This window comes from Oryzias latipes, chromosome 16 (genome assembly GCF_002234675.1).
Source record: "Oryzias latipes chromosome 16, ASM223467v1".
NCBI lineage: Eukaryota > Metazoa > Chordata > Actinopteri > Beloniformes > Adrianichthyidae > Oryzias > Oryzias latipes.
In genome coordinates this window covers 32,552,527-32,573,769 of record NC_019874.2, presented here as the reverse complement: position 1 = coordinate 32,573,769, position 21,243 = coordinate 32,552,527, and the positions used below count along the sequence as shown (strand labels likewise).

General features: G+C 49.6%; 3 protein-coding genes across 4 annotated transcripts in view; all 3 read right to left on the bottom strand.

Annotated features, from left to right (window-relative positions):
- Positions 1-545: 545 nt before the first annotated feature.
- Positions 546-5,581, bottom strand: LOC101163138 (thioredoxin-interacting protein). The gene is made up of 7 exons (XM_023963988.1): positions 5,255-5,581; positions 3,968-4,043; positions 3,736-3,883; positions 3,430-3,642; positions 3,208-3,354; positions 1,774-2,046; positions 546-1,689 (listed from the first exon to the last, which is right to left on the bottom strand). The coding sequence occupies exons 1-7, from the start codon at positions 5,517-5,519 to the stop codon at positions 1,642-1,644; spliced, it is 1,170 nt and encodes a 389-aa protein (XP_023819756.1). The 5' UTR covers positions 5,520-5,581; the 3' UTR covers positions 546-1,641.
- Positions 5,582-7,814: 2,233 nt separating this feature from the next.
- LOC101162655 (bcl-2/adenovirus E1B 19 kDa-interacting protein 2-like protein) lies at positions 7,815-15,357 on the bottom strand. Of its 2 annotated transcripts, XM_011493446.3 has the most exons (11): positions 14,818-15,356; positions 14,065-14,229; positions 13,074-13,154; positions 12,240-12,307; positions 11,300-11,551; positions 11,022-11,216; positions 10,843-10,945; positions 10,645-10,776; positions 9,980-10,066; positions 9,794-9,892; positions 7,815-9,132 (listed from the first exon to the last, which is right to left on the bottom strand). In XM_011493446.3, the coding sequence occupies exons 3-11, from the start codon at positions 13,112-13,114 to the stop codon at positions 9,108-9,110; spliced, it is 1,002 nt and encodes a 333-aa protein (XP_011491748.1). In that variant the 5' UTR covers positions 13,115-13,154; positions 14,065-14,229; positions 14,818-15,356; the 3' UTR covers positions 7,815-9,107. The 2 variants fall into 2 exon arrangements, with proteins under 2 accessions (XP_011491748.1, XP_004085112.1); XM_004085064.4 differs by lacking the exon at positions 14,065-14,229 and having other exon boundaries at positions 14,818-15,357.
- A 4,405-nt stretch (positions 15,358-19,762) lies between these two features.
- The window catches only part of prune1 (prune exopolyphosphatase 1), a 28,493-nt gene continuing 27,012 nt past the window's right edge, over positions 19,763-21,243 (bottom strand). The window contains exons 7-9 of the mRNA XM_023964236.1: positions 20,446-20,604; positions 20,265-20,355; positions 19,763-20,185 (exon numbers count right to left, since the gene is read on the bottom strand). Of these exons, the coding sequence (XP_023820004.1) occupies positions 19,959-20,185; positions 20,265-20,355; positions 20,446-20,604 (477 nt within the window). The 3' untranslated portion in view covers positions 19,763-19,958. The remainder of the gene's footprint in view (positions 20,186-20,264; positions 20,356-20,445; positions 20,605-21,243) is intronic.

The window sequence follows — 21,243 nt, the reverse complement described above, 5'->3', positions numbered from 1 at the left end:
GGCCTGACTCTTCGTGGACCTTTGGTCACTGGTGCTCAGTCATGGTGGGGGAGGAAGGGGGGGGGGGGGTGCAGCTGCTGGGCCATGGAAACCCGTTCCATGAAGCTCTCTGCGTTCTGGACTTGGACTGATCTGAAGGTCACATGACGTCTGGAGCTCTGCAGCAACTGACTGCAGAAAGTCTGTGACCCCTTTGACCTTCAGCATCCTCTGACCCCTCCCCATCAGGTCACGGGGTCGACCACTGAGCTGCTGTTGCTCCCAAACTCTTCCATGTTGTTCTGAGGACGACTTTGGACATTTGATGCACAGGGGGCGTCCTGTGACAGTTCCACGCTGGAATTCACTGAGAGCGGAACATTCTGTCACAAATGTTTGTGTCTGCATGTCTGATCGTAGACACCTGTGGCAGGTAAAGGGATTAGGACACCTGATTCTGATCACCTGGACGGGGAGCCAGTCTAGTGTGTGAAACCATTTTGGGTTCCGCCCAATGAATGGGAAAAGTGTCTGAAGACTAAATGCAGCGAAACACTTTGATTCCATTTGTTGAATGTTTATTCCAAGAAGCTGAAACAGAAAAGACAAAGTTGCAGCACATTCATTCTTCAACTGCTGATCATCAAACAGATCAATTACTTCTTCTTTGATAATGGTTCATAGAAAAGAGGAAAACCTGTTTGAATGTTTCCACATTTGTATTAGATCTGAAATGAATAGATTCTCACACTCAAACTCTGAATCCACGTCTCAGACGTTCCTCTGAGGATTTGTGGATCATTTCAGGGTTTGTTGAAAAATGCAAACAGCAGTTTGAACTGACCCTTGGGGGGGGGGGGGGGGGGTGCTTGGACATCACTTCCAGCAATCCTCTCAGAGCCCCACCCACCGGTTTTAACTGCACCCTTTGGTACACACACCCTTCACCCCTCACAATATACACTCCTACACACACACAAGGAAGGTGGGACCTCTGACCATCTGTCCCCTACCCCATCCCTGGAGGGGGCACCAGGGCCTGGCAAGACGGGGGCCGGGGATCACATCACACCTGAGCCTGGGGGTGTCCGTGTCCCTGTGGTGGGGGTGCTCTCCGGGGGCGGGACCTCGTGGCGGGGGGGCTGTTCCACTGGTTGGGCTGGCGCCTGCACTCTCTGTCCCCCCCCCCATGCCTCTCCGCTCTCTGGGGGCCCCGTGGGGGTCCTGCTGGCCCTGGCCTGGGTGGCGGATGAGAGCGCCCGGATTTGAACCTTCTCATTGTGAGGCCAAGGTGCTAACCACTGCTCCACCGCGCACCCCGTCCCGCGTACGCCATGCAGTGAAAGAGAATGGGGGGGGCCAAACGGCTTTATTCCAGAATACAAAAATACAAAAACCTTATTTACAGACTGGAACGTCCTGCTGTCTCACTTATACAAGTCAATAAAACACCGAAAAGTTTGTATCACATGTGAAACATGCAGAGAAATAAAAAACAAACTGCTGAGTCACAGAAGTGAAGGAAAAAACTGCTGAGTCATGAATAGAAGTGCAGGAAATCTTCAAACAAAAGCGTGGAATGACGGACAGATTATCCTCAGGTTTAGACCCTCCCCCAAAAGGTCAGTGATGTCATGGTGGTGGGAGGATCCTAGGGCTGTTTCAAAAGACTGGAAGCTCCTGTGGGGGGGTCGGAAGGCTGTGGTTCACCTGCAGAAGAGCACAGTAACAGCGAAGGACTCACAAACGTTTCCTCGCTGTGTCGCTTTGACCTGAGTGGGGGGGCAGTCTCACCTTCAAATAGGAAGGGGGGGGCGGGTAGCAGACTTCAGGGGCTCTCATAAAGAGCCCGCTGTCTTGGTGGTCGTCCTCATCGCCGTCATAGTCGTGGAGCAGCGGCGTGTGCTGGAAGCTGCTGTAGCTCGGCGGGGACGACGGGAAGGACGTCCAGCTGCAGGTGGAGCCCACCTGGCTGCTGATGCTGCTGGTCCTGCTGAACGGGACGGTCCCGATCACCAGGGGCAGCTCCAGGCTCAGCTTCTCGCTCCCAGGAATGTGCAGGTAGATCTGGGGGGGGAGGGGTGTGGCCGGTCGGTCAAGAGGTCATGAAGGCTGGCGTCTTTTTTTTTTTTAAGCGCCCAGTCACAAAGAGGGGGGCTCCAGAGGCACTAAACAAAAAAACGATGAAGCCGAGCTTCAGCAGTCAGGAAAAAAGCCGACCGAGTGCTGAGACTTGCTGGTTCTCCTGAGACCTGGACCTGGTAGAGGTCTCCGGTTCATCGTTGGTGCTCATTCTGGGGTCTGTTTGGAGACAGTCCTGGGAGCGGATGGCTCCCCTTTGACCTCCCGGGACTCTACCCCCGTTCAGGCGCTGGTTCACATTCAGCAGGAATCACGTTGATTGCATCAATGATCGAAGAATGACGGGAAAGACTGAAGCTAAAGGTCCGGTGGGAACGGGTGAAGCGACCGAACTGAGCTCTCTGTCGCCATCTGCCTGACAGGCGGTGAACTTCAGTCTAGAAACCGTTCAGGCCTTTTCTGAGTGGAAGAACGTTCTCCTTCATCCAGGTGTCGTCCCACGTCAGCTTCTATGCTTTTGGGGCTCGTCAGCTGGAAAACCCCATGAGAATGAAACAAACCTGAAGGTCAGAGGCCTTCAGGTCACCGGCCTTCAGGTCAGCGGCCTTCAGGTCACCGGCCTTCAGGTCAGCGGCCTTCAGGTCACCGGCCTTCAGGTCAGCGGCCTTCAGGTCAGCGGCCTTCAGGTCAGCGGCCTTCAGGTCAGCGGCCTTCAGGTCAGAGGCCTTCAGGTCAGCGGCCTTCAGGTCAGAGGCCTTCAGGTCAGCGGCCTTCAGGTCAGAGGCCTTCAGGTCAGCGGCCTTCAGGTCAGAGGCCTTCAGGTCAGAGGCCTTCAGGTCAGCGGCCTTCAGGTCAGCGGCCTTCAGGTCACCGGCCTTCAGGTCAGCGGCCTTCAGGTCAGCGGCCTTCAGGTCAGAGGCCTTCAGGTCAGCGGCCTTCAGGTCAGAGGCCTTCAGGTCAGCGGCCTTCAGGTCAGCGACAGCGCCGGGTCGTCCGTTCTCGGGTCGGACAGAGGAAAGCGTTCCGGACAAACGCTGACCACGGCGTTTCCCCATGGGGGATTTTTCATCCCTCATCACCTGCTGTGTTGTTAGCCCCCCACCCAACCCCCCTCTGATGTGTCTGAGGACATCACCTGAGACTCACCATGAGTGCATAATCCACCTTGATGATGTCACAGCCGTGCAGCGTGGGCTGGAGTTTGGGGACCCTGATGCTCCTCCCCTGCCACATGTCACCCATGCCGGAGATGATGGGGTTCCCTCGAACCGCGGACAGCTTTTGGCGCCACTCCTGAGTGGGAAAACAGCAGATGTCAGGGCCCAGTTCAACCACGACGGCTCTACTCTGCGGTTCCGCAGAACCGACCTTGGTGCAGCTGTTGGCGGCGTAGGAGTGTTTGCAGATGATGGCGGCCTTCGGGACAACAATGCGAGAGCAGGTGTTCTCAAAGCTAGCATGAATCTGGATGCCCTCGCCCTCACAGTACCCCGTCCTGTCAATCTGAGCCCTGATGGACACCTGTCCGTCAGGTATGAACATGCAGGTAACCTTCTTCTGCGTGGAGGCAGCAGCCGGGCTCTACAGCAAAAGCAGAGACCAGGTTTTGGTCGCTCCTCCTCATTGGTGGATGTTTGAGTGTCAGAACTGGACAGGAAGTTCTGGGCTTCATACCAGCAGGTGGGTTTGATTGACATCCACTGGCTCCTGCACCTCAAACTCCTGCTCACAGTGCAATGCATGCTGGTTAGGCCGCTGCAGCTCCGCGAAAATGTGGTACCGTACCGAGCCAAACTTCCCCCTGTAGGACGACACCAGGCGCCTGAGGGGGGGTCCAGCAGAAAGACCCAGTCAGAGAAGGAGAAATGATGATGATGATGATGATGGCAGGGATGAACGGACTCACCCGGGAGGCGGGAGCTCAAAGCCGAACAGGAAGGAGAAGGTTTTTCCAGGGGGCAGCAGGAAGCAGTTCTCTGAGTCTGGGGGGGGGGGCAGACTGATCAATCACTCATCAAAATAGCCGCTCTGTGAATGTTACCTTTTTATTGGAATCGTTTTCTGGTGGTTCTGTTGTCCAAAAAGTGTTCTATGAATAAAGTTTGGTTTGAAGCTGATTGGCTGTGGCGACGCCGGGAGGGAACGCCAACAGGAAACAAGAAATAGAGATTGATGTGATGGGGGGGCCATGAACCAGCAAACATGAATCTATATTCATGTTTTTCAGCCTCTGATGATGTCATCATAGACGCGGTTATTTTAGCCCCGCCCCTCCATGACCTCCAGCTTTGTCTCTCCATCTGATTGGTTCTAAAAGCCCCCACAAAGCTGCATGAGTACAGGTGGGGGGTCAGAGGTGAAAATAGAGTTTTCATGTGTATGATCTTCCAAAGCAAACATGTGATGAGAACATACGTGTAAAAACGAGAGAGCCATGAAAGCCTGATCATGCAGAGGAATTTTGGGAAAATCTGTGAAGCCGCCGATCCACATCCAAGATGGAATCATGTCTGTTTAATCCAGATTATTCTGAAGTTATTGTTGAGATGAAAGGCAAAACTCCAGATTTGGTTAGGAACGTTCCTTTTCCAAATCAGAAAATTAGGATTAAATATTAGAAAATAAAGAGAAAAATGGATTAAAGATCCACTAACTGTGTTTTTTCTAACATGTTTGTGTTTTCTGATGATGGAGAACTAAAACTGTTCTATCCAAGAAGCCCTGATGTAGGAGCTACAGTGGGCGGGGTTTCAGCCTCCATGCCCCGCCCCTTTCTGATCATCCACTGTCAGACAAACAGATCCATGAATGTCTTTGTTTTCCTGGTCTGAGCTGGAATTGGATCAGAACCGGATAGCTGTGATATTTGAGCGTGTGAGGGGCTGAGGGAGTAAATAAAGGGATGATGGGAAGTGGGGGCAGGCTGACTCCATGCCAACAGTCGCCCAAAACTTAGAGGTGAATTTCTAATGAACTCCTGCCGCTCTGCAGAAACTATGCCCTAGAAACGGCGTCGTTATGACGACACAGCAGAACTGCTGCTAAGCTTCAGAACCAAAGGTTGGAGCAGAACCAGGTTTCTGAGGATTTGTAGACACAGGGTCAAAGGTCAGGAAGAACGTCAGGCCTTTTGTGTGCATGACGTCATTGCTGGGATGTTGATGTCCTCATTATTCTGCGTTTTGCGGCTCACCTGCACTAAGCTCCTCCTCCAGCCGCAGGTCCTCTTCACACCTCAGGTATTCCACCTCCTGCACGCGGCGCCGGTTCTTTCCCCCGCGGCGTTCCACGCGCGCGCAGCCGGCGGCCGTGACCCGGAGGCGCGCGAGCCGGCAGGGGGCGGCCGCCTCCAGCTGCACGAGCCCGGACACTTTGTCCCCGCTGCTGTAAAAGGGGCGGAGGGGGTTCGACAGCACCAACCGGAAGAGCCGCGGCTTGTTGGATGGAGTCAGAACCATGACCGAATCAGAACCGGAACAAGATGAATGCGAGTGCACGAGCGGGGATCTGCGGGTGTGTGGGGAGGAGACCCGCTTTATATCACCGGGGGGGGGGGGGGGGGGTCAACCCAGCTACAGTGAGCTGCACGTGCTCGCCGCGTGAACACAGCGGCCCGGAGGCTTGGGGGGGCTCTGTGATTGGCTAGTCTGAGTCCTTGACCAATGAGGATGCCGAGAGCGCGCGTGAAACGCCAATTATGGCGGTTCACGGGGAGGGGGGGGGGGGTCTGGAGTCTGACATTCCAGGAAGCGAAGTAAACAACAGCTGCCCCCCCCCCCCCCCCCCACAGGGACTCAGGTGTGGTCCTCAGAGGGGATCAAACCTTCTCCAGGAAAGCGGGGGGGAGGGGGGGCATTGCATTACATGTTACAGATACAAAAACAGCTGAGTGGTTCCGTTATTTGGTTCTGACCCAAGGTCAGGGTTCCACCATATGCTCGTGCACACCGGCGTGCACGAGCATGTTTACCTGCAGGAGGTGTCTTTGTCTGCAGGTTCTGCACAAATTCTGGTTCAGGTCATGAATGCAGATCCAGGATTTCTGACTCGGATCCATCAGCTGTCAGCGTTTTTCGATCAGAGATTTAACCACAAAGTCATCAAACATTGTCTGCCTCTGAAACAGAACCAGAACCAGAACACCCATCTGGAAAATCCGGTCTGGGTTTTCAGGATCCAGCTTCCTGTCTGCAGATGTTTCAGGGTGACCGCAGCTCTGCTGCCACCTTCTGGTCAAATATAGATTGACATTGGATCCATTGTGTAGTGGTTAGCACTCTTACTTGACAGCGAGAAGTTCCTGGTTCAAATCCCAACTTTCTGTGTGGAGTTTGCATGTTCTCCTGGTTCATGTGTGGGTTCTCCAGCTTCCTCCACAGTCCAGAAACCTTCTTCAGAGGTTCTCTGATGGTTCTGATCTGTCTCTGTAACATGGTTGTGTGTCTGTGTTCTCCGGAGAACCATCCAGGATGAATCTGTACAGGAATTAGCAGCTCTTATAGGACTTCAGAACCGCTTTTCTGCTCTTATAGTGCTACTGTTGGCAATACTTGAATCCCCCTCAAGGGTGGTGGGCGGGGCTAAAACTGACCACTGACCATTTTTTAGACATGCCGGCTTTATAGCTTTAAATGTTGAAAAACTGATATATAAACATGTTCTTTTTTAATAGGCAGCAATAAAGTAAAAAGCATATTCAACACTGAAGGGTTCCAGATCAGTCCTAAAGGCTTGATGATATTAAAGGACAGCAGTCTGATCCTGAAGGAACACACAGGAACACATTTCTCTGTTCTTCAGAGAAATGTGTTCCTGATCCTAGAAATATTGCTGAGATAAAAGAAAGTTCTAGAATCTGGACTTGTGGGAGAGTTTTTGGTCTTCAATGTGGTCCAGGTAGATTCTGTTGGTACCAAGTGGATCCCTGAAGGTCCAAGAACATCAGCCTCTGTTAGATCAAAGTTCAGGACAAGAACAGTAGAATCCAAGTCCTTCAATGTGAACCTGCTGGAAGTCTGGAGAACTGGAGACTTCAGCTGATTGAATGGATCCGTATATCAGAGTATCATCAGCAGAAGGATGGACATGTTTGCTGCTGCATGAGGGCAGCTGATGGAAGCATGATGGAAGAAACTGGACTGGACCGAGCACAGAGCCCTGTGGAACACCACGATGGACTCTGCTGAGTTCAGAAGAACATCTTCATCAGATATAACATTCATATAGTTAGTTTGCACTAAAATGGACTTTAAAAATATAAGTCTAACTAAAAATAAGTTGTCCATCCAAACACTGCAGTGCTTTTACTGTATATTAAAATATATTTCTGAATATATATGAAATATTTTCCAGTGAGGGCAGGTTCTTCCTCATGATCCAGATCTCTGTCTTTGCTAACTTTCTGTCAAACTTAAATCCAAAAATATTCTCTAGATAGTTTTAACCTTCTGCTGGAAACACAGTGTGATCCTCATCTGATCTTCATCTTTTTTTTTTAAACCCAAATGTTTTCAGTCTACAGCAAAACCGGGCATTATGGGTAATCTGGCCTCATTGCAATGATCTGCACTAGGGTTAAATCTCATTGTACTATGCACACGGACAATAAAGCCATTCTATTCTATTCTAAACTGGATAATCAATAAAGCTGCTTTTCTGTCTGAACTGAATCTACAAACTGGATCTTCTTCTCACCAGGATTTTCTTTCAGTTCTGTAAACGGGTCAGAACAACATTTCAAAGACGTTCACCACTTCGGATAAAAAGGTTGTTTTTATTTTTATGTTCTAATGAAGACACGCCCCCTTCTGATTCCTCAGGAAGATCGATGTTCCCGATGTCCAGGAAGTCATTTCATCAGGTTTTGGAGATTGTTCTGAAAGATGTGCCTCTGTCCTTCCTCTGCTCCTCATCTTCACACTCCAGAACATCTTCCTCTCTCCCACCACCTTCTTTGTCCTCCTCTTGACCCCTCCCACAGAGTCAAGGACACCAGAATGCACCTGGATCACATCACATTTGAACTCACTCAGCTGATTGGAGGGCTAATGTTACCATGGTAACGGCTTTCATGGCCTGGAGAGTGAAACAGGACCACAGAGACTGTTGGTGCTCCTGAGTCTGGATCGGGATGAGGAACCCAGTCCAGATTAAAACCCAAAGGAAATTCAGATTCTGGAATGATCCGGAACCTCGTCGGAATACAGAACCTGATCTGAATCAAGACATCACGAGTTGATTTTCTGAAGACAACACCGTCACAGAACAGAACCCAAAGAGTTTCCAGACAAAGACACAGAGGTGGATGAGCAGCAGAACCGCCTGAACCAGTTTCAGAACAAAAACATCCAAAAGAATGAACTGGGGAACACTAACCAAATCCAGAGACGGATCCACATCCAGAACCAACCCAACAGCAAGACCCAGTTCAAAATCAAAGTCCTATTCTGACTCAGAACTGGATCAGATCCAGATTAGACCGACAAACCTCCAAACACAGGGTACAGGTCCACATACCCCTTATCTGAGCAGGCCCAACTCAGCTCAGATCCCACACCAAGACCCACATCTCTGTTCAGAACAGGATTAAGATTTGGACCCAAGACCAGAGGTCTGACGATGCAAAGTCTGACAGATCCTGATCCAGACCTGGTTGCTATCACAGACTAATATTTAGATCCAAATCCTGACTTTAGACTCTGATCCTGATCCTTGCTGACGTGTTTCCCAGAACCTGGTGGACATCACGTGCACATCCAGGACAAGCCCAGACGGACAGCCACAACCAGGTTCAACCAAGCAGAACCAGATTGTGCAGCAAAAAGTGTTCCAAGTGTATTTACGGGTAAACATCCACGACCATTCATGGTCTTAAAACATGACAGACCAGGATCTCCACACAAAAAGACCACGCCCTCTTCACATGACGTCATGGTCCAGACCCTGACCCGAGTCAGAAGGACTTCAGAACCATCGATGACACTAGAACAAGAACATGGTGTGGACGGTCCTTCCAGGGAGCAGTGGGGCCTTTGGTGGAGCGTCTGTCATCTGTTCAGCTTCTCATCATACCTGTAGAGGGAGAACATCAGCGTCATTGGAAACGTTCAAGTCCAGACGGTCCAGGAACCACTGAGGAGGAACAGAAGACCTTCTGCTTCACCAAGATCCAGAACAGATCCCAGTGGAGGGGATGAGGAAGATAAAGAGGGGAAGGTCAGAGCAGCAAGATGAAACCCACTTTATGATTGGACAGTTCCAGCTAAAGAGATCATGGAGGCTGAGAGGAAGGAACCTGGAGTTTCATCTGGAATGAAGGAACCAGATTAGGAGACCTGATCTGGTTCCTTCATTCCAGATTAGGAGACCTGATCCAGCTGGGGGGCAGCAGGCTCCACCTACTTTTATTGAGGCATCTGATTGGTCAGTTTATACCCTGAACTACAGAAGATTATCATTAAAGTGAGGATCATCAAAAAAAGTAAAAGACTGTATCAGAGCCAGAACGGTTCTCCTGACCCACAGAATGACTGATTCTGGTTTGGACCGGCTGACAGGAGGAACTGCAACGATTTGATGGTGAGGGTGGATCCACCAGGAAAGAGGTCTAGCAGAAAACCAAAGAGGAGGCTCATGAATGGAGGAAGAGGAGGATGGTTAGAGAGAGGACGAGGATTTGCCCCTCAGGGTTGGACTAAAGCAGAGGTGTGGAGCGGACGGTCGGGGTTCTTACTGTCGGATGGCCTCCGGGATCTGCAGTCGCTCTGTGGGAATGAACTGTGAGAGCTTCTGCAGACTGTGGATGAAAGTGATCTTCTTGCTGAACTTGTCGCTGTGGACGGCAGGTGGAGGTGTTTCAGGTGAGACGGTCCGTCAGCAGAACACAGTGTGGGGGGTTCTGAGTGAGTGTGCTGCAGACCTGATGAAGGGTTTGACCAGAGTGAGCAGAGCCTTGATGTACCAGGCGGGATGGACGACCAGAAGTCCCTTTAGGTCCTTCTTCAACCTGAACACACACCGCGACACTAACATCACCCGTGTTGTCATGGTAACCAGATCACTTCTATGGCTTTTCTGTGGGAGTGGAAACAGAAAACAGCTGGGCCCAATCCGAATTCTACCCCTCCAGCCCCTCCTACCCCGCCGATGGTGGGGGTATTTGGAGTCCAGACTTGTTTTTTTTAAGGCGGAGCCGTAGTGACTTCAGCCTAGATATCCCTCCGCCAATAGATGATCCGTGTTCCGCTGTGGTGAGAAAGAGAAACCCTTTTTTTCACGTGGGTGTGTTCTGAAACACGGACGTTTACATTTAGATGTCAGTACTGAGTTTTTGTTTTAGCACGACTTAAACTACGAAGCCGATGGTTTTAGCTACGCGCCAATGTAGATGACCGGCGACTATTGATGATGTCATCCAGTGGTAGTAACGTCCAAATTTGAGGACACTGTTGGTCCATAACTCTCTGATAGCAGGGCTACATGTCGGGGTGGGGAGAAACCAGAGGGGTAGGGGAGGAATTGGTTTTCTATCAGAACCAAGGTCCCCACCCAGCACGGCTGTGCAGGTGAGGAAAACCATCATACCTTCTGTCAATGGAGGTGTAGCACTGATGGAGCCACTTGATGGTAGGTAGTTTGTTTCTGGGAGCCAGGCTGCACAGGTAGACCAGCATGTAGTTCTCTGAAACCATCAGGTCCAAAGTCCCAACGATGTACCTGCAGGAGACAGGTGGATGGTAGCACGCCGTGGCACGCAGATAAAGAGCAGCGGACACACCTCACCTGAACAGGTTCTCCATGACATAACCGTAGTCCTCCACCGTGTTCTCTGGCAGGTAACAGGAGGTGAAAAGGATGATGGCGTTCATCCCGTCTCCATAGTAACCTGACCAACAGAGGAGTCTGGTCAGAGCTCACGTCTCCAGCGTCCTGACGTTTGCGTCTCTGGTGGACCATCTCACCTCCATGCGACAGGACCTGCAGGTACGGCTCCAGCACGCTCATGTTCACGTGAAACTCATGTCCAGAGACGCGGAACCGTCGCCAGCGGCGCCCTTTACTGTCCACCTGATCCAGCTCCATCAGACCCTCTGAGGGCTCAGCCGGACTCCAGGCCACGCCCACAGCCCTGCCCTTCCCGGTCCGCGGGAGGTCATCTGTGTCACGGAGGAAAGATGGCGTCTCAACCCAAGAAAGGTGTATCTCTGACCTTTGCCCCCCGTCTCCCTGCCGGACTCACCCTCCCACTCCAGGTCATGCACGCCGTCAGGCAGCGTTCCCGTCTCGCTGCCTGACGGCGTCTCCAGGGCGTCTAAGTTGATGTCCAGAGACGGCGTTTCGTCTGTGGCTGAGAGCGCAGCAGCAGAGAAGCTGTCGCAGCTGGGGTCCTGCGGGTCCCGCTGGTTCAAGGTCAGGCTAAGGGTTGGGGCCACGAGACGCTTTTTAGCCCCGCCCCCAACGCCTCCTGACAGAGTCAGACTGGTGGGTGGAGCTAAAGGATCAGAGGGTGCAGAAACATTTTCACATTTGGTCACACATTTCTTGGTGCTACGTTGACCGGCCCATGATGATGCGGCTCCCGGGGGCCCCGGGGCCTCAGTGACGACTGAACCTTCTCAGATCCAACATTCATGAAGACGTTGGCGTGAAAACAGCATTCAGTCAGCCATCGACTGTCCAGGTTCTGCCACTGAACAACATGAGAGGAACTTTAATCCCAACTGAGACAAAATGAGACAAAAGAATCCAGAAAATCACATCCTCTGATTTTTGAGGAATTTATTTGTACATTATGGAATTTATTAATAAATCAAAAATCAGACAATAGGCATAGTTGAAGTTTGGCGATTCTGAAAGTTCCAGGCCTCTCATCTTTTTGAGTAGAGAACCTGGACAGTCGGTGGCTGACTGAATACTTTTTTGCCCCACTGTACACGACACAGTAACAAATCCTAATGTAAACACTGTGTGTGGATCTAAAGAGGCTTTTGGAATTAGCCCCGCCTCTAGAGGTCAGACTTTGTCTTGTCATGATGACGGCCTGAGCGCCGACACGCTGCAGGAATCCTTTACTCTGTCAGACGCCTCTACCTGCTAAAGCCTCAGAGGAATGGATGTGAAGAAAAAGAACTTTAGAAAGGTGGATTTGATTGTCATTTGAAAGAGGCTGATGTGTTTACCAGGGTCTCTGCTGGCTCCTGCTGGACTCTCTGACTCCTCCAGAGGGTCGCCTTCCTCTGGCAGCGGTCTGAAACCCAAACCCAAAGCGTTTCCACATTAGGATCTCAGACCGTGACACAATCTGTGAGGAGAAACTCGCTTTGCCTGTTAGTCTCAGATTTTCACTTCCCTGAAGTCATTTAGACTTTTTTCAAGCTTTTTGACTTTTGTTGTTTTTATCCCTGCATTTGAGGTAGGGGGGGGGGGGCGTGGTCGTTCGATTGACATCAGCTGTGACATTGGTTAAGTGGATGGGCTTCAGCATCTACTCAGTCTAAACCACTGACTGTATCACAGAACTGGACTGACTGAGTGGGACCCCCCCACTCCTCCAAAGCCCCACCCCCCACCGCCAGGACGCTGGTTCATTTCTGGCTCCAACCACTTGAAGTTCATTTGCCATTTTTACAGAACGGCTGCCGCCACGTTGGAGCCAGATGTGGTCAGTGAGCAGTGATTGGTTCAGTCTGTCTAAGTCATCGTTCCTACGGCAACCACTCTCACCAATCAGGAGTGAGCTTCTTGGAAGGCCACACCCCCACCACTAGAAAGTGGGCTACACCAAATCTGTCAATCAAATGCTTTAAATGTTGGACGTGGGGGCCAGCAGGCCCCGCCTACTTTTAGTGAGGCCTCTGATTGGTCAGTTTAGAACCTGAACTACAGAGAAAATATGAAAAAAGAGGAAGAAGAAGATCTTAAAAAGAATCAGAGCTAGAATGTTGATTCTGACCAATAGAGTAACCAACACACCTTCAACCCCCCTGCTTAGTGATGGACAGGTGAGTTTGTACCTGGGGAAGCCATCGTCCTGCCACTCCTCCCTCAGCTCCATGTCCCCGATGTCGGGGGGGTGGGACGAGCTGGCAGCAGTTCTGCAGAAAACATGCTGTGAACAGGTTTGTGTGCACGTACAGATAAAGGTGCACGTGCACACTCATCAGTTCAGCATCAGAAAACCAAACAGAGAAGCTGGACCAGAACCAGAAACCATAGAACCGGTTCCACAAGAACTGATTTCCTGTCAGAAAAAGATGAATTGAGAGGAAACAGAAACGTTAATGTAACCCTTGTTCTATCCTAGACACGTTAACATTGGGAGGTGGGTCATCTAGACCCACTAGACAGTGCTCTGAACCTTTTTTCTTCAATGATTTGTGATCTTCACTGGTGTCCATGGATTACATGAAATCTTTCCACCTTTATCCACCTTTGTCATGGTAGGGAGAACACCTCAATGGAAGGGGGGGGGGGGGGTCATCTAAGAAAGCACAAGGGTTAAACACAAACTCCTGAACCTAAAGAAGCCTGTCCCAGGATTTACAATGTTTAGGTCAGAGATCACATGTGGGTCTGATTGCAGTTAGCTCCGCCCACTGCAGTCATTGCCGTTGGGCGGGACAAATCCATCCTGGACCTGGGTGGGGTTCACCCATCATCCATGTAGTGAAGAACATCAGAAGATTGTTGAAAGCAGAGGTACGGAGTCTCCCCCTGGTGGTCTCTAGAGGAACTGCATCATTTGTGGGTGAACAGATCATCTGATTACTGATGTTTGTGTTGAACCAAAAATGGAGACGCAAAGAAGACCATGAAAGTAGAATTAAACTACCATCAAAATATCTATATCAATATTTCTCTAAGGCAACTTCACTTTCTAACACAAACAACAGAGTTGGCCACAATAAAGCCTAAAATGTTGTGGCTCACTGCAGGATAAATAAATGAACAAAGGATGAAGTTGAAACAAAAGCTTTGCTCTCAGGTGGATCTGTAGATCCTCACCGTAACGGATCCAAGGGGGGCAGGTCCAAACACCTCCCTGAAGAAAACCCCAGTTCCTGTTCCAGCACTGCAGAACTAGACGTGGTTCCTCACACAGACGTCGGTTCCAGTGCTAGCGGGTCACATGACCCCACCTGTCACGTCACGCAGTCCGGTCGGGATCTCCTGCTTTCACATAAGGTTCAGGTGAACAGACCTGCTAGGCAGCTGTTGACACACCTGAGAAGGGGCGGAGCTCTATTGTTCCTCTGTTTGTGGTTGGGCTCACACACCCAGCTCAGCACTTCTGTGTGTATGTGTGCACATCACAGTCCAATCAGAACCTGAGCTGTCTACGGCGGGTCAGGGTTCTGTGGAGGCTTCACGGACCCACCAGGATGGGGGGGGGGGGGGCTTCCAGGTGATCAGTGAGTGTAGATGAACTCCAGTTCTGAGCCCCTTATTCGTTTAATACGACTAAGGTAAAGGTTGAACCCGGGTCCATTTACAGTGAGTAAAAAGACCAGAACTCCTCCAGAACCCTCCAGTCTGGACCCAAATACCCACAGACTCAACGCTGAGAGGCTTTCACTGACACACAGGAAGAAGCAGTTTCATCACCAAGAACACAACCATGAACCAACTGTGGTCTGGAAGAGGAAGTCTATGAGTGTTTGTGTGTGTGTGTATTCATGCATTCACACACACACACACACACACACACAAACACACACCAGCGGTGGGGTCTCAACCCCTCACTCTTTCTCATCTTACCTGTGTGTGTGTCCAGCGGAGGAGCTCATGATGTCACAGTGATGTCACGGCGTGCTCTGACCTCCTGGATGTCTGCTCTCTCGCTGTTACAGTTCCACTCTGCATCTGTGGCACTCGCCCGCCCGCCCTCCCTCTCCTCGTCCGTCACACAGGTTTGGCCGCATTTCCCAGCAGAGCTGCTCTCTGATTGGACAACACTCAGCTGCCTTAAGCAGACAGGTAAGTCAGCAGCTGCACCTGCACCTTTATCATATCCACCAATCACAGGCAGAGGTGATGCGTCTGGGAGGATTTATTTTGAAAATCAAGACACTAAACAACTGCACTCTTTCAAAGTAAGAGTCCGAACCCTTGAGACGTTTGCTGATGTTTTCTTTGATGAGCACCTCAGCATCTCTCTGCCTGAGAGGATGATGAAGGTTCCCAATGGAGGTACCTCGTGGTGCAGCGGTATGCCGGTCGACCCATGATCGTAAGTTTGCAGGTTCAATTCCCGCCTTGCAAGCCCATAAGTCAATGGGTAAGACACTGAACCCCACCTTGCCTCTGGTGGTAGGCGGGCGCCAGTGTTTGGCAGCGGAGCCGCCACCAGTGTGTGAATTTACTGTAATATTGTGTGTTTTCTGTTTTTAATGTTAAAGCGCTTCGAGCTGCACAAAATGCATGAGAACGCTATTTTATAAATAAAGTTTGATTTGATTTGAATGTGTGTGTGACTGTAAAGCGCTTTGGGCCTTGAAGAAGGTAGAAAAGCGCTTTATAAGAATACGCCATTTACCTGATTTTTGTTGTTTTTGACAACTGTTTTTGAGCTTTGTATCTCACTCAAACCAAAGCCCGTTGGATCAAAGCCTGTTGTTCTCTTCCTCTTCTTCATTGGTGCCCCATCTTCATCAGTAACTCTGACCTGTCAATCATTCTGAGGAGGTGTTTGCTTTGAAAGTCCTGCTAAGGGGCACCTGTCCGGAACAGGGTGGTGTAGGGAATCCATCCACCAACCTCCACCTGTAAATGTCCAGCCGGGCTTCAAACCCGGGACCTGCAGGTTCATGTTTCCACGGGTGCTGGTGCAGAGGTGGCCTTGGTTCAAAGGTCAGCACAGAGTTTCAAAAGAGGACATGAAGCTGAGGAGCATTATTGATGTAACTTCCTGTTTTTCCCAACTTCCTCTGGTTTCACATTAAAATCAGCTGCTGACTGAGAGACTTTAGCTCCTCCCTCTTTGCCATGGCTGAGGGGGGGGGCATCCAACTCTATGCACTTTATGGGGGTCTAACTCCAAACTGGTGTGCCCCCCAAGGCGGTTTTGCGGTCATGGAACCAAGGGGGCGTTACCAAAGGACAGAGAAACGGAAAGCAGCATGTGACATCAGAGCTTCTTTCTGATTGGATGACATCTGCTTACTTTGCACATCTCTAGGGGTGGCCATGGTACCGAGGTGGAGCAGTTGATCTCTGACTGGAAGATCACAGGTCCGGTTCTTCCTGGGCCTCCCCATGTGTCCTTGGGGAAGTTGCTGAACCCCACGTTGGATGTAGGTTGGCGCCAGTGTTCGGCAGCGGAGCCTCCACCTGTGTGTGAATGTGTCCACGACAACAGGGGCTCGCCATGTTGTCTTAAAAACAAATGACTGAAGACAGAGAGCTGACTGTGGTCCTAAAGGGACACCGAGGACATCAGAAACCAGTGTTTCAGTCCAGAAACCTGGACTAGCTCTGCTTCTGGAGCCACATGAAGAGAGCTCAGAACGAACAACACACAACAGGAGGCTGCTGCTGGAGTGAGTTTCTCTGTTTCTATGGCAACCACTCTCACCAATCAGGAGTGAGCTTGTTTGAAGGCCAAACCCCTACCACTTGAAAGCAGGATTCACGAAATCTGTCAATCAAATTTTTGAACGTATGATGCGGGGGCCAGCAGGCTCCGCCTACTTTTAATCAAGGTGTCTGATTGGTCAGTTTATAACTCAAATATCTAGAGCTACAGAAAAAAATATCCTGAAATAAATGAAAACTATTAAGGAGATGTTAAGAAAGTTATATGATCTAGAACGTTCATTCTGACCAATGGAAGGCGTAACAGCTGTTTATTTCTCCATTGACGTGTCAAGAGTACTTCCTGTTTGGAACGCCAGGAGATGGAAAGATGGATGGATGGGTGGATGGATGGATGGATGGATGGAGGGAAGGATGGATGGAGAGAAGGATGGAGAGAAGAATGGATGGATGGATGGATGGATGGATGGATGGAGAGAAGGATGGAGAGAAGAATGGATGGATGGATGGATGGATGGATGGATGGAGAGAAGGATGGAGAGAAGAATGGATGGATGGATGGATGGAGAGAAGGATGGATGGATGGATGGATGGATGGATGGAGAGAAGGATGGAGAGAAGAATGGATGGATGGATGGATGGATGGAGAGAAGGATGGAGAGAAGAATGGATGGATGGATGGATGGATGGATGGATGGATGGATGGATGGAGAGAAGGATGGAGAGAAGAATGGATGGATGGAGAGAAGGATGGATGGATGGATGGATGGATGGATGGAGAGAAGGATGGAGAGAAGAATGGATGGATGGATGGATGGATGGATGGATGGAGAGAAGGATGGAGAGAAGAATGGATGGATGGATGGATGGATGGATGGATGGAGAGAAGGATGGAGAGAAGAATGGATGGATGGATGGATGGAGAGAAGGATGGATGGATGGATGGATGGATGGATGGAGAGAAGGATGGAGAGAAGAATGGATGGATGGATGGATGGATGGAGAGAAGGATGGAGAGAAGAATGGATGGATGGATGGATGGATGGATGGATGGATGGATGGATGGAGAGAAGGATGGAGAGAAGAATGGATGGATGGAGAGAAGGATGGATGGATGGATGGATGGATGGATGGAGAGAAGGATGGAGAGAAGAATGGATGGATGGATGGATGGATGGATGGAAAGATGGATGGATGGATGGATGGATGGATGGAGAGAAGGATGGAGAGAAGGATGGAGAGAAGAATGGATGGATGGATGGATGGAGAGAAGGATGGATGGATAGAGAGAAGGATGGAGAGAAGGATGGAGAGAAGAATGGATGGATGGATGGATGGATGGATGGATGGAGAGAAGGATGGATGGAAAGATGAATGGATGGATGGATGGAGAGAAGGATGGAGAGAAGGATGGAGAGAAGGATGGATGGATAGAGAGAAGGATGGAGAGAAGAATGGATGGAAAGATGAATGGATGGATGGATGGATGGATGGATGGAGAGAAGGATGGATGGAAAGATGAATGGATGGATGGATGGAGGGAGGGAGGGAGGGATGGATGGATGGATGGAGGGAAGGATGGATGGAGAGAAGGATGGATGGAAAGATGAATGGATGGATGGATGGATGGATGGAGGGAGGGAGGGAGGGATGGATGGAGAAGAGAGAGTTTGGCAGCAGACACAGCAGCTGCAGTAGTCCTCCTTCCTACACCGAGGGTGGAGGAGTCTGACTGAAGGCGGCTCTCAGGGTGTCCACAGTGTGGGAGGTGTTGTTCTCAACGTTCTTCTCTGTCTGCAACCCCCCCCCCCCCCCCCGCTTGCTCTCTCAGAAGAACCAGTGATGAAAGTCAGGCAAGGAAAAAATCCCTGAACTTTTCTTTGAGCGATATGGCGGGCACAGAGCGAAATTTTGGAAAAATACGTGGTCTTAGATGCATTCTGGTGCATTCTGGCAGCTAGTTATTCACTTCTTTATCAAGAAACTAAGACTAATTGGAGCATCATGATTTGTCATTCAAACCCCTAGTTTGACTCTCCATTAAGGACTTGCTGGTCCTAAAAAAGAATTTGGAAAATTGCTCAAAGTAACACAATCCTACAATCTACGCTTTTCCTTAAAGCTGCAAAACATACAATTGCTAAAATATAGTAACATCAAAGCCCCAAATGGCAAAAAGAACACCAGTAACTAAGATATTCTATGAAAATACCTGTTATTTATACATTATTTCTGCTTTAGAAATGACTGATGTACAACATCCACTTGCACTGTTTTCTCAAACTATAATTACATCAAAATATGGGATCTGCTTTAAACTATAATTCTATAACATAATACATCAATTCTTTAACACCAATAATAAGTAATCTGGGAAATATCAAAACAAACATACAAACTAAACTAAACATTGTAAACATTATTTTTTAAGGGAGTGCGGGTCCAAACCATCAAATACTTATAATTAATGTTAACTATACTGAACTAAATCATGGTAATTAGGAAATACAAATAAATTAGATAGAGAAATGTATTCAAAATAAAAACTGAAACTCAAAACTAAAATTGAAATTATTTCAAAATGTGGTTTTGAGATTATTTTACACAAAAAAGTATTTGACCTACACTACCTTAAAAATCTTTTTTTTTTTTCCAGCCAAGACCACTTCAATTTGTTTTTTATCGTCTTCTCACAACTGAGGTCGTGACCACGCTCAATAATGACGATGCCTGCCATTATTTTAACACAAATTTGATCGCAATCTCTTCAGATGTGTTTGTGAAAGTTTAGCGTGGGTCCGCCAGTTTTGGTCTCTAGGGAAGCAAGTCACGCTGACCACGTGGTGCAGACAGAGCCAATCAGACCCGTCGACGCATCCGAAAGCAACTAAAACGTCCCGTCATTGGTCAATTAGGCCGGGAAGACGAGAGATGGCCACGACCATAGAGGAAGCGATCTGCGGAGAAATATAGAAAATAAAGCTAAAATTAGCTGATTTCAGACCATTTTTTAATCCGGAAAGCGATTTGTCCGTAGAGATCAGGTCTTTATTTCCCGGAAAGTACGTTCGGTTTGCTCAAAAACCCGGATTTCCGGGAATTCCCGGAAGACTTTCATCACTGAAGAACACAAACACCATGAAGGTGGAGGGAAGAATGAAGACACTCATGATTTGGTTCTTGTTTATTTGACAGAGAATCTTAGTGAAGTTCAAACCTCAGTCTCTTCTATCGATGTGAAACTCGACTGTCTGCTCATGCGTGAGTAAAGGTCAGAAGGTCTGTGATTGTCATCGTTTTCTTTCTGAAGCATCTGTTTGTGACAAGACAAACTTCACCGCAGCCCTCACTAACCTTCTGACAGGTCAAAGGTCAACACCCTCCAGCTTGCTGAACTTTTCCTGCAGGTCTTGAGCGCTGATTTGAGGCAGACCTTCATTCAGAGGACAGCCCTCCACCAGACTGTTCATGGGAGTGGGAGGAACATCAGACTCCTCCTCCTCACCTGGGCCCGGGCACCTGTCTCCACTCTGCTCCTTCAGAAAGGCTTTCACCAGGGGGAGGAGCTTCTTCCGAGATGCCAGCCTATTTCCTGCAGAAACCAAACGCAGAAAACATTAGAAAACAGTTTAACCTCCATGCAGACCTGGTTGATCCACCCACAACTTCACCTTGATGATAAGCGGAGATGTGAGGAAGGGGAGTGCTGATTGGACGGAGGTCCAGGGCGGGGCTACAGCTCTGCTCCAGGAACTGGCATACCTGGAGAATGGGACACTTGAGATGTCACCATCAGCAATGGGACTGTGACGTGACTCTGGGACAGGTGTGATGCAGCGTCGCTGTGGGTACCTGCTCTCTGCACCTGGAGCTCTGGCTGAAGACAGCCAGCTCTCTGATTGGTTCTCTGCTCTCAGTGAAGGAGATTGTCATCAAAATCAACAGATCAAAGCCAAACTTCTGACAGCAACTGGAAAGCTCCGCCTCCAGCCCCACCCTCTGGAAAAACTCCTGACACACACACGTACACGTAGGCAGAGTGTATCACTACAGTGGGTTGTGAAATTCTACATTATTGCAAATAGGGATCCAGTGTGGGCATCAGGTAGTACTGCAAGGTGTAGTATGATGTAGTAACCTGTAATAACCTGTAGTAGGCTGTAGTAACAGGCAATATCCTATAGTAGGCTGTATTAACCTGTAGTAACTGGGGCGACAGTGGCTCAGGTGGTTGAGCGGGTCGTCCAATGATCGAAGGGTTGGCGGTTCGATCCCCGCTCCCACCAGCCAAATGTTGTTGTGTCCTTGGGCAAGACACTTCACCCTCCTTGCCTCCAGTGTGGCTCCACTGGTGTGTGAATGTGTATGAATGATCCCGGTGATGGTCAGAGGGGCCGTAGGCGAGAACTGGCAGCCACGCCTCTGTCAGTCTGCCCCAGGGCAGCTGTGGCTACAACCGTAGCTACCATCACCAAGTATGAATGAGGAGTGAATGAATAATGGACACAATGTAAGCGCTTTGGGTGTCTGGAAAAGCGCAGATAAATCCAATCCATTATTATTTATTATTAATAACCTGTCGTAGGCTGTAGTAACCTGTAGTAACCTGTAGTAACCTGAAGCAGGCCGCAGGATCAATCAACTTATTTG

What these genes read in the sequence shown, in the direction of transcription:
- LOC101163138 (XM_023963988.1), bottom strand. Translation starts at nt 5,519, where the DNA reads ATGGTTCTGACTCCATCCAACAAGCCGCGGCTCTTCCGGTTGGTGCTG. An exon ending in TCAATCAAACCCACCTGCTG is followed by an intron (nt 3,643 to 3,735) that starts GTATGAAGCCCA and finishes CTTTTGCTGTAG; the next exon opens with AGCCCGGCTGCTGCCTCCAC. An exon ending in CCGCCAACAGCTGCACCAAG is followed by an intron (nt 3,355 to 3,429) that starts GTCGGTTCTGCG and finishes TTTCCCACTCAG; the next exon opens with GAGTGGCGCCAAAAGCTGTC.
- LOC101162655 (XM_004085064.4), bottom strand. Translation starts at nt 14,846, where the DNA reads ATGAGCTCCTCCGCTGGACACACACACAG. An exon ending in GCATGACCTGGAGTGGGAGG is followed by an intron (nt 11,217 to 11,299) that starts GTGAGTCCGGCA and finishes TCCGTGACACAG; the next exon opens with ATGACCTCCCGCGGACCGGG. An exon ending in GTCATGGAGAACCTGTTCAG is followed by an intron (nt 10,777 to 10,842) that starts GTGAGGTGTGTC and finishes TGTCTCCTGCAG; the next exon opens with GTACATCGTTGGGACTTTGG.